The sequence below is a fragment of the Leuresthes tenuis genome, unplaced genomic scaffold, assembly GCF_036924035.1.
Source record: "Leuresthes tenuis unplaced genomic scaffold, fLeuTen1.0.hap1 SCAF_22, whole genome shotgun sequence".
NCBI classification, from domain to species: Eukaryota; Metazoa; Chordata; class Actinopteri; order Atheriniformes; family Atherinopsidae; genus Leuresthes; species Leuresthes tenuis.
In genome coordinates, this window is record NW_027325376.1 from 110205 (window position 1) to 126930 (window position 16726).

General features: G+C 43.0%; 1 protein-coding gene across 1 annotated transcript in view; it reads right to left on the minus strand.

The window, feature by feature from the left end:
* Nucleotides 1-15175, minus strand: part of LOC140282078 (phosphatidylinositol 4,5-bisphosphate 3-kinase catalytic subunit alpha isoform) — a 62631-nt gene extending 47456 nt beyond the window's left edge. The window contains exons 1-5 of the mRNA XM_072376628.1: nt 15007-15175; nt 12006-12247; nt 11276-11379; nt 11031-11193; nt 10755-10964 (exon numbers count right to left, since the gene is read on the minus strand). Of these exons, the coding sequence (XP_072232729.1) occupies nt 10755-10964; nt 11031-11193; nt 11276-11379; nt 12006-12090 (562 nt within the window). The 5' untranslated portion in view covers nt 12091-12247; nt 15007-15175. The remainder of the gene's footprint in view (nt 1-10754; nt 10965-11030; nt 11194-11275; nt 11380-12005; nt 12248-15006) is intronic.
* Nucleotides 15176-16726: the final 1551 nt, after the last annotated feature.

The window sequence follows — 16726 nt, forward strand, 5'->3', positions numbered from 1 at the left end:
CAACAGGATATGTACAGAGAGACAGGTAAGGAGGAGTGAGACAGGTAAAGTGGAGTGAAACTGATCCAACAGGACAGGTAGAGGAAGACAGACACAGAGGAGAAGACAGCTCCAACAGGATATGTACAGAGAGACAGGTAAGGAGGAGTGAGACAGCTCCAACAGGACATGTACAGGGAGACAGGTAAGGAGGAGTGAGACAGCTCCAACAGGACATGTACAGGGAGACAGGTAAGGAGGAGTGAGACAGCTCCAACAGGACATGTACAGGGAGACAGGTAAGGAGGAGTGAGACAGCTCCAACAGGACATGTACAGGGAGACAGGTAAGGAGGAGTGAGACAGCTCCAACAGGACATGTACAGGGAGACAGGTAAGGAGGAGTGAGACAGCTCCAACAGGACATGTACAGGGAGACAGGTAAGGAGGAGTGAGACAGCTCCAACAGGATAGGTACAGAGAGACAGGTAAGGAGGAGTGAGACAGCTCCAACAGGACATGTACAGAGAGACAGGTAAGGAGGAGTGAGACAGCTCCAACAGGACATGTACAGGGAGACAGGTAAGGAGGAGTGAGACAGCTCCAACAGGACATGTACAGGGAGACAGGTAAGGAGGAGTGAGACAGCTCCAACAGGACATGTACAGGGAGACAGGTAAGGAGGAGTGAGACAGCTCCAACAGGACATGTACAGGGAGACAGGTAAGGAGGAGTGAGACAGCTCCAACAGGACATGTACAGAGAGACAGGTAAGGAGGAGTGAGACAGGTAAAGTGGAGTGAAACTGATCCAACAGGACAGGTAGAGGAAGACAGACACAGAGGAGAAGACAGCTCCAACAGGATAGGTACAGAGAGACAGGTAAGGAGGAGTGAGACAGCTCCAACAGGACATGTACAGGGAGACAGGTAAGGAGGAGTGAGACAGGTAAAGACGGGTAAAATGAACTGAGATAGTTACAGCAGAGTGTGAAAGTGATGTCAGATGGTTAAAGTGGAGTGAGACAGGTAAAATGAACTGAGATAGTTACAGCAGAGTGTGAAAGTGATGTCAGATGGTTAAAGTGGAGTGAGACAGGTAAAATGAACTGAGATAGTTACAGCAGAGTGTGAAAGTGATGTCAGATGGTTAAAGTGGAGTGAGACAGGTAAAATGAACTGAGATAGTTACAGCAGAGTGTGAAAGTGATGTCAGATGGTTAAAGTGGAGTGAGACAGGTAAAATGAACTGAGATAGTTACAGCAGAGTGTGAAAGTGATGTCAGATGGTTAAAGTGGAGTGAGACAGGTAAAATGAACTGAGATAGTTACAGCAGAGTGTGAAAGTGATGTCAGATGGTTAAAGTGGAGTGAGACAGGTAAAATGAACTGAGATAGTTACAGCAGAGTGTGAAAGTGATGTCAGATGGTTAAAGTGGAGTGAGACGGGTAAAATGAACTGAGATAGTTACAGCAGAGTGTGAAAGTGATGTCAGATGGTTAAAGTGGAGTGAGACAGGTAAAATGAACTGAGATAGTTACAGCAGAGTGTGAAAGTGATGTCAGATGGTTAAAGTGGAGTGAGACAGGTAAAATGAACTGAGATAGTTACAGCAGAGTGTGAAAGTGATGTCAGATGGTTAAAGTGGAGTGAGACAGGTAAAATGAACTGAGATAGTTACAGCAGAGTGTGAAAGTGATGTCAGATGGTTAAAGTGGAGTGAGACAGGTAAAATGAACTGAGATAGTTACAGCAGAGTGTGAAAGTGATGTCAGATGGTTAAAGTGGAGTGAGACAGGTAAAATGAACTGAGATAGTTACAGCAGAGTGTGAAAGTGATGTCAGATGGTTAAAGTGGAGTGAGACAGGTAAAATGAACTGAGATAGTTACAGCAGAGTGTGAAAGTGATGTCAGATGGTTAAAGTGGAGTGAGACGGGTAAAATGAACTGAGATAGTTACAGCAGAGTGTGAAAGTGATGTCAGATGGTTAAAGTGGAGTGAGACAGGTAAAATGAACTGAGATAGTTACAGCAGAGTGTGAAAGTGATGTCAGATGGTTAAAGTGGAGTGAGACGGGTAAAATGAACTGAGATAGTTACAGCAGAGTGTGAAAGTGATGTCAGATGGTTAAAGTGGAGTGAGACAGGTAAAATGAACTGAGATAGTTACAGCAGAGTGTGAAAGTGATGTCAGATGGTTAAAGTGGAGTGAGACAGGTAAAATGAACTGAGATAGTTACAGCAGAGTGTGAAAGTGATGTCAGATGGTTAAAGTGGAGTGAGACAGGTAAAATGAACTGAGATAGTTACAGCAGAGTGTGAAAGTGATGTCAGATGGTTAAAGTGGAGTGAGACAGGTAAAATGAACTGAGATAGTTACAGCAGAGTGTGAAAGTGATGTCAGATGGTTAAAGTGGAGTGAGACGGGTAAAATGAACTGAGATAGTTACAGCAGAGTGTGAAAGTGATGTCAGATGGTTAAAGTGGAGTGAGACAGGTAAAATGAACTGAGATAGTTACAGCAGAGTGTGAAAGTGATGTCAGATGGTTAAAGTGGAGTGAGACAGGTAAAATGAACTGAGATAGTTACAGCAGAGTGTGAAAGTGATGTCAGATGGTTAAAGTGGAGTGAGACAGGTAAAATGAACTGAGATAGTTACAGCAGAGTGTGAAAGTGATGTCAGATGGTTAAAGTGGAGTGAGACAGGTAAAATGAACTGAGATAGTTACAGCAGAGTGTGAAAGTGATGTCAGATGGTTAAAGTGGAGTGAGACGGGTAAAATGAACTGAGATAGTTACAGCAGAGTGTGAAAGTGATGTCAGATGGTTAAAGTGGAGTGAGACAGGTAAAATGAACTGAGATAGTTACAGCAGAGTGTGAAAGTGATGTCAGATGGTTAAAGTGGAGTGAGACAGGTAAAATGAACTGAGATAGTTACAGCAGAGTGTGAAAGTGATGTCAGATGGTTAAAGTGGAGTGAGACGGGTAAAATGAACTGAGATAGTTACAGCAGAGTGTGAAAGTGATGTCAGATGGTTAAAGTGGAGTGAGACGGGTAAAATGAACTGAGATAGTTACAGCAGAGTGTGAAAGTGATGTCAGATGGTTAAAGTGGAGTGAGACGGGTAAAATGAACTGAGATAGTTACAGCAGAGTGTGAAAGTGATGTCAGATGGTTAAAGTGGAGTGAGACAGGTAAAATGAACTGAGATAGTTACAGCAGAGTGTGAAAGTGATGTCAGATGGTTAAAGTGGAGTGAGACAGGTAAAATGAACTGAGATAGTTACAGCAGAGTGTGAAAGTGATGTCAGATGGTTAAAGTGGAGTGAGACAGGTAAAATGAACTGAGATAGTTACAGCAGAGTGTGAAAGTGATGTCAGATGGTTAAAGTGGAGTGAGACAGGTAAAATGAACTGAGATAGTTACAGCAGAGTGTGAAAGTGATGTCAGATGGTTAAAGTGGAGTGAGACAGGTAAAATGAACTGAGATAGTTACAGCAGAGTGTGAAAGTGATGTCAGATGGTTAAAGTGGAGTGAGACAGGTAAAATGAACTGAGATAGTTACAGCAGAGTGTGAAAGTGATGTCAGATGGTTAAAGTGGAGTGAGACAGGTAAAATGAACTGAGATAGTTACAGCAGAGTGTGAAAGTGATGTCAGATGGTTAAAGTGGAGTGAGACAGGTAAAATGAACTGAGATAGTTACAGCAGAGTGTGAAAGTGATGTCAGATGGTTAAAGTGGAGTGAGACAGGTAAAATGAACTGAGATAGTTACAGCAGAGTGTGAAAGTGATGTCAGATGGTTAAAGTGGAGTGAGACAGGTAAAATGAACTGAGATAGTTACAGCAGAGTGTGAAAGTGATGTCAGATGGTTAAAGTGGAGTGAGACAGGTAAAATGAACTGAGATAGTTACAGCAGAGTGTGAAAGTGATGTCAGATGGTTAAAGTGGAGTGAGACAGGTAAAATGAACTGAGATAGTTACAGCAGAGTGTGAAAGTGATGTCAGATGGTTAAAGTGGAGTGAGACAGGTAAAATGAACTGAGATAGTTACAGCAGAGTGTGAAAGTGATGTCAGATGGTTAAAGTGGAGTGAGACAGGTAAAATGAACTGAGATAGTTACAGCAGAGTGTGAAAGTGATGTCAGATGGTTAAAGTGGAGTGAGACAGGTAAAATGAACTGAGATAGTTACAGCAGAGTGTGAAAGTGATGTCAGATGGTTAAAGTGGAGTGAGACAGGTAAAATGAACTGAGATAGTTACAGCAGAGTGTGAAAGTGATGTCAGATGGTTAAAGTGGAGTGAGACAGGTAAAATGAACTGAGATAGTTACAGCAGAGTGTGAAAGTGATGTCAGATGGTTAAAGTGGAGTGAGACAGGTAAAATGAACTGAGATAGTTACAGCAGAGTGTGAAAGTGATGTCAGATGGTTAAAGTGGAGTGAGACAGGTAAAATGAACTGAGATAGTTACAGCAGAGTGTGAAAGTGATGTCAGATGGTTAAAGTGGAGTGAGACAGGTAAAATGAACTGAGATAGTTACAGCAGAGTGTGAAAGTGATGTCAGATGGTTAAAGTGGAGTGAGACGGGTAAAATGAACTGAGATAGTTACAGCAGAGTGTGAAAGTGATGTCAGATGGTTAAAGTGGAGTGAGACAGGTAAAATGAACTGAGATAGTTACAGCAGAGTGTGAAAGTGATGTCAGATGGTTAAAGTGGAGTGAGACAGGTAAAATGAACTGAGATAGTTACAGCAGAGTGTGAAAGTGATGTCAGATGGTTAAAGTGGAGTGAGACAGGTAAAATGAACTGAGATAGTTACAGCAGAGTGTGAAAGTGATGTCAGATGGTTAAAGTGGAGTGAGACAGGTAAAATGAACTGAGATAGTTACAGCAGAGTGTGAAAGTGATGTCAGATGGTTAAAGTGGAGTGAGACAGGTAAAATGAACTGAGATAGTTACAGCAGAGTGTGAAAGTGATGTCAGATGGTTAAAGTGGAGTGAGACAGGTAAAATGAACTGAGATAGTTACAGCAGAGTGTGAAAGTGATGTCAGATGGTTAAAGTGGAGTGAGACAGGTAAAATGAACTGAGATAGTTACAGCAGAGTGTGAAAGTGATGTCAGATGGTTAAAGTGGAGTGAGACGGGTAAAATGAACTGAGATAGTTACAGCAGAGTGTGAAAGTGATGTCAGATGGTTAAAGTGGAGTGAGACAGGTAAAATGAACTGAGATAGTTACAGCAGAGTGTGAAAGTGATGTCAGATGGTTAAAGTGGAGTGAGACAGGTAAAATGAACTGAGATAGTTACAGCAGAGTGTGAAAGTGATGTCAGATGGTTAAAGTGGAGTGAGACAGGTAAAATGAACTGAGATAGTTACAGCAGAGTGTGAAAGTGATGTCAGATGGTTAAAGTGGAGTGAGACAGGTAAAATGAACTGAGATAGTTACAGCAGAGTGTGAAAGTGATGTCAGATGGTTAAAGTGGAGTGAGACAGGTAAAATGAACTGAGATAGTTACAGCAGAGTGTGAAAGTGATGTCAGATGGTTAAAGTGGAGTGAGACAGGTAAAATGAACTGAGATAGTTACAGCAGAGTGTGAAAGTGATGTCAGATGGTTAAAGTGGAGTGAGACAGGTAAAATGAACTGAGATAGTTACAGCAGAGTGTGAAAGTGATGTCAGATGGTTAAAGTGGAGTGAGACGGGTAAAATGAACTGAGATAGTTACAGCAGAGTGTGAAAGTGATGTCAGATGGTTAAAGTGGAGTGAGACAGGTAAAATGAACTGAGATAGTTACAGCAGAGTGTGAAAGTGATGTCAGATGGTTAAAGTGGAGTGAGACGGGTAAAATGAACTGAGATAGTTACAGCAGAGTGTGAAAGTGATGTCAGATGGTTAAAGTGGAGTGAGACAGGTAAAATGAACTGAGATAGTTACAGCAGAGTGTGAAAGTGATGTCAGATGGTTAAAGTGGAGTGAGACAGGTAAAATGAACTGAGATAGTTACAGCAGAGTGTGAAAGTGATGTCAGATGGTTAAAGTGGAGTGAGACAGGTAAAATGAACTGAGATAGTTACAGCAGAGTGTGAAAGTGATGTCAGATGGTTAAAGTGGAGTGAGACAGGTAAAATGAACTGAGATAGTTACAGCAGAGTGTGAAAGTGATGTCAGATGGTTAAAGTGGAGTGAGACAGGTAAAATGAACTGAGATAGTTACAGCAGAGTGTGAAAGTGATGTCAGATGGTTAAAGTGGAGTGAGACAGGTAAAATGAACTGAGATAGTTACAGCAGAGTGTGAAAGTGATGTCAGATGGTTAAAGTGGAGTGAGACAGGTAAAATGAACTGAGATAGTTACAGCAGAGTGTGAAAGTGATGTCAGATGGTTAAAGTGGAGTGAGACAGGTAAAATGAACTGAGATAGTTACAGCAGAGTGTGGAGTAAGCTGCTATGTGCTGACATTTTGCGGTAAGACATCATTTCCTGTTACCTTGTTTGTGTTCTGTGGAACTTCTCTGAGATTATTAAATACCACTGAATTTCTTCTAATAAGTGACACACTTTTGCATTGTGAACACTATCACATACTGTTTTATTCTAGCACCGATTTATTTATATAGTTGGTGTTTTGACATGTTTTCACGTTTCGAGTCCGTGGTTCACCATCAACCTGTCCACGTTTCTAATAGATTTTCCCCACTCAGCGACACACCCGCTGAGGACAAAACGCTGGTAACTGGCAGCTCTATAGTCAGAAACGTGGCTTTAGAGACACCAGCGACCAGTCAAATGTATTCCAGGGGCCAGAGCGGGCGACATAGAATCCTGACCAGAAATCTGAGCAGTGATGACATGTTTAGCCGCATGTCCTCATTCAGTCGCTGGTTGTCTAGATGGTGTCCAGCAAACAACGTGGGCTACAGAGATAATTGGCAATCTTTCTGGAAAAAACCTGGTCTGATGAGGAGAGACGGCATCCATCCCACTTTGGAAGGAGCGGCTCTCATTTCTAGAAATATGGACGAATTTATTAGTCATCCAAAAACATGACAACCCAGGGTTGAGACCAGGATGCAGAGTTGTAGTCTTACACACTTCTCTGCGGCTTCCCACCTGATGCTGCCCCCCCCCAAAACCACATCATGACTGTCTGCTCCCACACCAATTCTTCTCCTCACATATAAAGCTCTTAATGACCGAGCTCCATCACATCTTAAAGATCTCACAGTTGGATGTTTCCCCAACAGAGCACTTTGCTCTCAGGCTGCAGGTTTCCTTGTGGTTCCCAGAGTTTCTAAAAGCAGAATGGGAGGCAGAGCCTTCAGTTATCAGGCCCCTAAAAGCAGAATGGGAGGCAGAGCCTTCAGTTATCAGGCCCCTAAAAGCAGAATGGGAGGCAGAGCCTTCAGTTATCAGGCCCCTAAAAGCAGAATGGGAGGCAGAGCCTTCAGTTATCAGGCCCCTAAAAGCAGAATGGGAGGCAGAGCCTTCAGTTATCAGGCCCCTAAAAGCAGAATGGGAGGCAGAGCCTTCAGTTATCAGGCCCCTAAAAGCAGAATGGGAGGCAGAGCCTTCAGTTATCAGGCCCCTAAAAGCAGAATGGGAGGCAGAGCCTTCAGTTATCAGGCCCCTAAAAGCAGAATGGGAGGCAGAGCCTTCAGTTATCAGGCCCCTAAAAGCAGAATGGGAGGCAGAGCCTTCAGTTATCAGGCCCCTAAAAGCAGAATGGGAGGCAGAGCCTTCAGTTATCAGGCCCCTAAAAGCAGAATGGGAGGCAGAGCCTTGAGTTATCAGGCCCCTAAAAGCAGAATGGGAGGCAGAGCTTTCAGTTATCAGGCCCCTAAAAGCAGAATGGGAGGCAGAGCCTTCAGTTATCAGGCCCCTAAAAGCAGAATGGGAGGCAGAGCCTTCAGTTATCAGGCCCCTAAAAGCAGAATGGGAGGCAGAGCCTTCAGTTATCAGGCCCCTAAAAGCAGAATGGGAGGCAGAGCCTTCAGTTATCAGGCCCCTAAAAGCAGAATGGGAGGCAGAGCCTTCAGTTATCAGGCCCCTAAAAGCAGAATGGGAGGCAGAGCCTTGAGTTATCAAGCCCCTAAAAGCAGAATGGGAGGCAGAGCTTTCAGTTATCAGGCCCCTAAAAGCAGAATGGGAGGCAGAGCCTTCAGTTATCAGGCCCCTAAAAGCAGAATGGGAGGCAGAGCCTTCAGTTATCAGGCCCCTCTCTGTGGAACCAGCTGCCAGTTTGGCTTCAGGAAGCAGACACCCTCTCTACCTTTAAGATCAGGCTGAAACTTTCCTTTCTGATAAAGCTTATAGTTAGGGATGGCTCAGGTGAGCCTGAAACATCCCATAGTTCTGCTGCTATAGGCCTAGACTCACTTTTTCCTCCGTTTAATTTCTCAAATGATGTTATGTTATGTTTGTGCATTTGGCAGACGCTGTTATCCAAAGCGACTTTGGCAGGTAGGGTGAGGGGGTCTTGCCTAAGGACCCTTACTGGAGGTTGTAGCTTTCAGATAGGTCACCCACACGAAAGATGGCAATCTTACACTTGGTATTATTGTGATCATTAACTTGTGTTTCCCTGTTCCAACAGGTATCCTTAGAATGGTGATACAGTGTTTGTTGTTCCCTCTTTTCTGTCTTCTCAAACCCTGGTCGAGGCGGATGGCCACCCTTCCTGGTTCTGGTTCTGGTTCTGCCAGAGGTTTCTTCCTGGTTCTGGTTCTGCCAGAGGTTTCTTCCTGGTTCTGCCAGAGGTTTCTTCCTGGTTCTGGTTCTGCCAGAGGTTTCTTCCTGGTTCTGGTTCTGCCAGAGGTTTCTTCCTGTTAAAAGGGAGTCGTTCCTTTCCACAGTCGCCTCAGGCACGCTTAAGAAGGGAGATTGGACTGAGAAGTTTTGGTGCAATCTGTTGGTTTCTTTAGCTAGGAAATTGTTTTTGAATTGGCTCTATATGAATTAATTGGATAATTTTTTTAATTAATGAATTGGGTTTGATTGGATTATTACAATGAATTGAACTCCAGTCTGCTTGAATTGGACTATATTATTTAAGTGCCTTGAGATGAAATTTGTTGTAATTTGGCGCTATATAAATAAAACTGAATTAAAATAAACTAAATCAACTTTCCCATATCCCTACAAAGCCATACCCCTCCCCTACCTTGGTGCTACAGACGAGAGGGCTGCATTGGGATTGTGTCCCACCGGGTCCCAAGGGTCCCAACTCAAATCTCGCGGGAGAGCGGGCGGCTAAAAAAAAAACACTGCGGGATCGGGATGTATCCTAGCGACAGGATGCCAATAAATGATGTGGAAAGGAAGCTCAAAGAAGGTCTTTACAGCACAAAGACAAAGCAAGGCAAGTCTGGCATTTGGAGAAGTTTCTCAACTGTCCGTGAGTCTCTTTATTAACGGCCTATAAAATGACGCGTTTTCTCCTGCGGGAGAAGACACAAAATCAATGCATTTCTATTCTTGTGCGTGCATGAATTCTCAAAGTTTTGCGGGTGCGGGCGGGAGTGTAACACTAATGTTGCGGGTGCGGGCGGTAATGGTCAGAAATTCAGCGGGAGTGGGATGAAGAAAACAGTCCTGCACAGGGCTCTACTACAGACCACTGGTTAAAGTCACCAGACCAGTAAGAAAGCAGGTACATGTGGGCCAGAAGGGTCCTCTCAGGCTTCTGTTTCTCCACTACCAACTGGAGTATGTCCAAACAGGCAGCCACCCACATCAGCACCACAGACCTCCAGGAGTACACAGAGACAGTCACTGCCTACATGAAGAGGTGCATAGATAATGTCACCGTCAGCAGAACCATCATTGTTTGGATCAATCAGAAACCATGGCTGGTCCACAGGCTCCTGAGGGCCTGGAACGCTGCCTTCAGAGCTTGGGATGAAGCAGCTCTGAGAACAGCGAAGGATCATAAAGGCCAAGAGGCAGTACTCCAGGAAGATAGCCAACCATTTCAGTGATAGCAGGGACACCATCCAGACCATCAAAGACTCTAAGCCCACACCGCAGACCTGTGACCTGCGACCTCTCTGGTGAATGGCCTGAAAGGCTTCTTCACCCACTTTGAGACAGACAACAGCACCCAGGCGCACAAGACTCCCACCCTTCCGGCGACTGGATGTTGACGCTAACCCCAGAAAGCACTCATGTACAATCTAATTGGTTTCCTTAGCTTGGCTACTTTTTTAAAAAATTGTCTCTGTATGAATTATACTATTTTGGATTTAATTAACTAGATTATGATTGGCTTAAATTGGATTGTATCTTGCATCTCAAGTGTCTTGAGATGAAATTTGGCGCTATATGAATAAAATTTGAAGGAATTGAGATCTACACGATGGTGTGGTGGTTAGCACAGGTTACAGGTTCGATTCCTGGCTGGGGTCTTTCTGTGTGGAGTTTGCATATGTGGGTTTTCTCTGGGTACTCTGGCTTCCTCCCACTGTCCAAAAAAAACATGCATGTCAGGTTAATTGGCGACTCTAAATTGTCCCTAGGTGGTTGTCTGATTTGCCTGTCCAGGGTGTACCCTGCTTGTCACCCAAAGACAGCTGGTATAGCTCTGGCCACCTCCGCGACCCTGAGTTGGATTAAGAGAGTAAAGAAAATGCATGGATGAATTGAACTAGTAAAGTGGAGAGTGAACCTTAAAGTGGAGTGAGACAGATGAAATAGAGTGTGACAGGTAGAGTGAGTGTACATATGAGTGAGACAGATACAGAGAAGAGGAGCTGGTCAGCACCTTTGTCCAGCTTGCTGTAAATGTGTTGGGGCAGGTGGGGGCTGGATTCCACATTGGGGGGGTAAACGTAGAGTGCCTGACTGTGGGCCCCATCCCCCTCCCTCTCCTCCATGGCCTCTCTGCATACGCTCAGTATGGAGCGACGGAAGTCCTGGATCTCAGAGTCCTTAATCATCTCAAACTCGCAGACTGGCATCCCAATGGCGAACCCTGCAGGGGAACAGCGTTAGTGGCAGGTTGGCAGTAACCTATGACTGGGGAGGTGGCGAGTCCTACCAATCTCCCGGTTCAGGATCTTCTCCTCACGGTTTCCTAGGGGCTCGATGACCTTCAGTATCGGGTGAAAAAGTCGCAGGTCGCACAGACGCCTCGTTTCGTCATAAAACTCCTCTCTCTCTGCCTCCTGGGTCACGCCAACAAAGATGTAGCATGACTCCTCCTGGCCAATCAGAGAGCAGGGGTTAGGCGCTGCAGGCTATGATAGGCAGAATCAGCAGGGTCACAGCTGAGAGTGGGCGTACCTGCAGGAGGTGATAGAGTGGGTACTTCCTGGCTTCGCTGAAGAGCTGCTGCTTGATGCTGATGAGGGGAGTTTCTCTGAGGCACTCCAGACTCACCATCATTCCTGAAACACACAAACACATGTACACACATATGATACACCCAGCATATGATATGATACAGTAGATATATATGTTTATGTGTTTCTGTTTCTGTATTCATCAGACGCTTTTATCCAAAGCGACTTACAAATGAAGACATAACAGCTTTATAAAAAGCTAACAATAAGCTAACAATAAGCTAACAATAAGCTAACAATAAGCTCCATAGAAGGAACCCAGGAGTCCGACTCTGTCAGAGGGGACAGAGTAGAGATAGGGTGCAGGCATAGAAGGAAGTGCAGAAAGAGAAAGATATATATATATACATATATATATATATACATATATATATATATATATATATATATATAACTAAAATCAGCAGATATACAAACAATAACACACACACAGCAGATATATACACCACGTTTATGCATGTGGTAGACACTTTTATCCAAAGCATCTTACATTCATATGGCAAAGGACCCATACTGGAGGTAGTACCTTTCATGCAGGTGGGGGGGGGGGGGGGGGGGGGGGGGTCTGGATTTGAACCACCGGTCACCAACATGAAAGGCAGCAATCATACCACTACACTAAAAAACACTTGAAACCTACTGGAATAGAACAGAAATGAATAGAGTCCCACCGTTAGGGAGGCAGCAGTCCACCAGAATCCGGGGGGGCATCAAATGGAGCCCCCATAATTCCCCTGATGATGGCCTGGGTGCCATGGTAACCACCTATCAAAGCTGCCCCAACTCAGTGCAGGGCTACCTGGAGATGCAGGCTTCCTCTTTATCTCTGTTCCACTTAATGATTCCAGATGTTTTAGCTGTTCTCTTCATAGTTTATCAGGTACATCAAATAAACCCCACTTCCAAAAGATTTCTGAAACACAGAAATGTGATAAAGTAAGCAGTTTGAATCTTTATTTAACAGACAGAAGAACAAAGAAATTATTTTCTGTGTCTTCACTGATCAACTTTACTGTATTCAGAACCAAATGTAGAATCTGATGCATCAACAAACTCAGTAAATGTTGTGGGTTAACCCTAATATTAACCCGTTTCCCATTGTGTTCCATCAGCTTCCTTTTAATGACACGTTTTAATGGTTTGAGGATACTAATTATTTCAGTTTTTCAGAGGAATCTGTGTCCATTCTTGCGGAATGAAAGATTTTAGCTTCTGATTTTCCTCTTTCTGTTTATGCATTTGGTAAACGCCTTTAACCAAAGCGACTTGAGGATATAACAGTGCAGCTAACATCAAAGCTAACAATAAGCTACATAGAAAGAAAGTTTTAAGAATAAACTCGGTACAAAACCATACAAACCCAGCCTGGTGACAGTAATCATGACAGCTTTCTGTCTAATGTGTCTCATCAAATCTTAAGAGATGCAGCTGTAATTGTGGTAAAGATTTAGGCTGTTTCATCTCTTTGTCTCTTTCTTCATTGCACCTCCACACTACACCTTCTTCATCACTAACTGGGCGCTGTGTCGCTGTCACAGACTAGTTTATCTCAATAAACTCACCTTGTGTTTCACTTGATGGTTTCACTCACATTCACATATGGTGGCAGTTCTTTTAATAGAAGTCTTCTTTGGTTTAGTCCCTTATTCAGCCTTACACTGTATGTGAGGCAAGTGTCAATAGCTCAGAGTTAGGATTACTATTTATAAATGCTGTTTATTTGCTCTCTTTGCTTCAGATTTACAGCCCATACTGTACCAAACTAAAACAAATGCCATTTCAAAGCATTTCAAAGATACAGTTCAATTCAATTAATTTACTATCCAGTTCATTGTAATAATAATACAATCAAATCAAACTCATTAAATTCCAAATAAGTCCAATTCATACAGAACCAATTAAAAACAGCAGCCTAGCTAAGGAAACCAACAGACTGCACTGAAACTTCTCCGTGATCCAATCCTCGTCCTGAGCTGCAGGAGGCGACTGTGGAGAGAAAAAAACTCCCTTTTAACAGGAAGAAACCTCCATCAGAACCAGAACCAGAACCAGGAAGGAACCTCCATCAGAACCAGGAAGAAACCTCCATCAGAACCAGGAAGAAACCTCCATCAGAACCAGAACCAGGAAGAAACCTCCATCAGAACCAGAACCAGGAAGAAACCTCCATCAGAACCAGAACCAGGAAGAAACCTCCATCAGAACCAGGAAGAAACCTCCATCAGAACCAGAACCAGGAAGAAACCTCCATCAGAACCAGGAAGAAACCTCCATCAGAACCAGGAAGAAACCTCCATCAGAACCAGAACCAGGAAGAAACCTCCATCAGAACCAGGAAGAAACCTCCATCAGAACCAGAACCAGGAAGAAACCTCCATCAGAACCAGAACCAGGAAGGGCGGCCACCCTTCCTATCCTGTCAACAAAGACAGATTGATCAAATCCAATATGGACGTATTGATTAAGGGGAAATCAAAGGGAAGTTCTGTTGGTTTCTTTAGCTATGCTACTTTTCTTTAATTGGCTCTGTATGAATTGGACTAATTTGGAATTTAATTAATGGGATTTGATTGTATTACAATGAATTGGATTCTAATTGGCTTGAATTGTATTGAATCCTTGAAGTGGCTTGAGATGACATTAAATTTGATTTAATTTAAATTTCCTCTAGTTTGTAATTATTTGTGTTTGTTTTCAAGGATTTTTATTTGTCATTATATTCCTACTACAAAAATCTGCTGGCACCCAAGAAAAACAGACAATGAATAAAATAAAGTGTTGAGTAGTAAACAGCTTATTAATAGTGTAGAAAAAGTCGAGTGGATGTTGTTTATTTCCTCGTGTTCATATTCATTCGTGTTTTTCCTCTCTTTCTAATCTGCTGCATCCTCATATCTAATTTTCTCTCAGTCTTTGTGTTTTTCTGATGAAGCTGTCAAACAAAGAAAAGTAGGACACATACGGGCAGACAAAAGCGCATGTGTGTGTGCATGTGTGTGTGCATGTGTGTGTGCATGTGTGTGTGCATGTGTGTGTGCATGTGTGAGGAAGCTGTCTTCCTGTTGACCAGCTGATTTAAAGGAGAAGTTCATTGTGTTCTCACTCTCCAACACAATAAACTCTGAGATAATTCAAATGTTGACTGAAATTCAAACTAAACTGAAATCTGCTTTTATGGAGGAGATTAATGCCCAGCTGTCTGATTTAAACAGGAGTCAGGATTAAACTGAAAGGAAACAACTGGACTGTTGTTGTTAGCTGGCTGCAATTTCAACAGAAAACTATCGGGAACAAATGAAAAAAAATTTAAGATCGAAGTCTTAGAATTAAAAAATGTCAGAAACAAAAAACAGATTTACTTCATGTCAATTAATCTTCTATTTCTGAATATAACAAATATTTGAACAATAAAAACAACACTTTATGACGTCAAAGGGAAAGTCAATTCATCAGTGGATTGATTACCAGGTCTGTCAAAGTATTTCCTTACGTCACCTGTTTGTTTACAGCAGGCAGGTAAACAGGAAGCTACACACAGATCGCCTCCTTCTTCCCCTCCCCCGATTCCTCTCCTCACGATCTCAGACTATAAAATGGTTGCCATGACAACAGTAGCGGGATGAAGAAGGAAAGACAGACAGGGACTATTTGTTCCGTTGGTTCGTGGCTCACCTCAGCTCGTGCCTGCCGGTCTAGCAGCGCGTGCCTCTGCTCATAGGGTGTCCGGGTCAGTCGGTCCTCTGTCTTTGTCATCTAATGCACGCGCCTGTCAGACCATCAAATAAACCGGGTCCCAACACCCGGTACCGCTGCCTATTTGCGGGCTCCGGTGGCCGGTCTGTGACGGTGGGGGACGGGGGGGCGGGGCGCAGAACAAAGTGTTTGGGAGGAGGAGGATGAGGGGAAGAACGGATGGGAAGGTGGGGTACTCACCCTGTCCCCTTAAAGGGCCAGCGGCCTTAGAAACAGCTGATCCTGTAGTTCTCGGTAAAGATAGATAAAAGCACATCGGTGAAAAAATGCTATAGACTGTGCCAGAGTAAGAATTCTGCCATCCTAAACCACCTCTGTAAGAACAACTGCAAATTAAAGGGCAGTTACACGCAAACAGATCAGTGCTGACATCATCTACATGTAACCAATCAAATGTTTTAGTTTTAGAATAAATGAAATATATTTTGTGCTGACTTGGTTCCTATGAGTGTATCCTAAGTGATTCTGCTCTTTGATGAATCCTGAAGAAGAATTCTGGTTACAGTTTCCTCATCCCATTCAAAGAACAGGAGCATGTGCAGTCCCTGAGGAATTACTTCATCTTGTGAAAAATCTTCTCTATTTGGTCAAAAAGATCCTGACATGAACTTCTGAGTCTGTGGAGTTAAAAAAAAAAGAAAAACTGAGCCTGAATGTACCAACAGACATTGAATTAATTGGAAAAACACTTTCCAGTACTGTATTTCCAACAAAACAATATGTACATATTTAATCAATTCTTTCATAGAATATACTCTGTTAAGGGTTTTATCATCCAATTGACCAAAACGGATCTGCTATGTACATTTTCTAAACTTACTCGTAAACTTACATACAGAAACAACCTCTCAATGGGACATCTGGGAAGACCTGAGGTTGTATTTCTCCAATAAAAATGACAGTGGATACTGGCTCTGGTACTTTAAATAGCCACAAGAGAAAACATTTCTATTTTTATTTAATGGAATTATCATATAAGCAAAATTTTTTACAAACAGAAAATGTCTGTCAATAAAAATCATTTACAAATTCATGGCTACTCACAGGCGTGCCCAGGGTGTATGCTGCCTCTTGACCAATGAGAACTGGGGCCCCCGCAAACTTAAATTGGATTAAGCAGGTATAGAAAATGTATGGATGGATGCTCCGCTGATCTTGAGGTGGAGATTTTTCTTAGACCTACCTTACAGCTCTCTGTTGATCTTTTCATTTTCTTTTGAGTAGGTCTGTTAGTAGTGACCTCTGGATTCTTAAACCACTGGGACCAATCTGCATTTGTTAATAAAGCAAGAGTTTCATGGTTTTTCTACTCTGATATCTTGTCCGATGACCTGTGGCCATTCGACATAAAACCAGAAAGTGAGATGTGACAAAAAAATCAGACAATAAGAGCTACAGGGAAAACTGCCGACTTTATAAAAATGGAACTTTATGCCATGCTGTCTGATAATGTTACCTAATGGAAGCATGTATAAAGTGAAAAGAATTGGTCCAACCACAGAACCCTGAGGAACTCCATGACTTACTCTGGTGTGTGAGGAAGATTCTTCATTTACAAGAACAAACTGTAATCTATCAGATAAATATGACTTAAACCAGCCTAATGCAGTTCCTTTAATCCCAATAACATGTTCAAGTC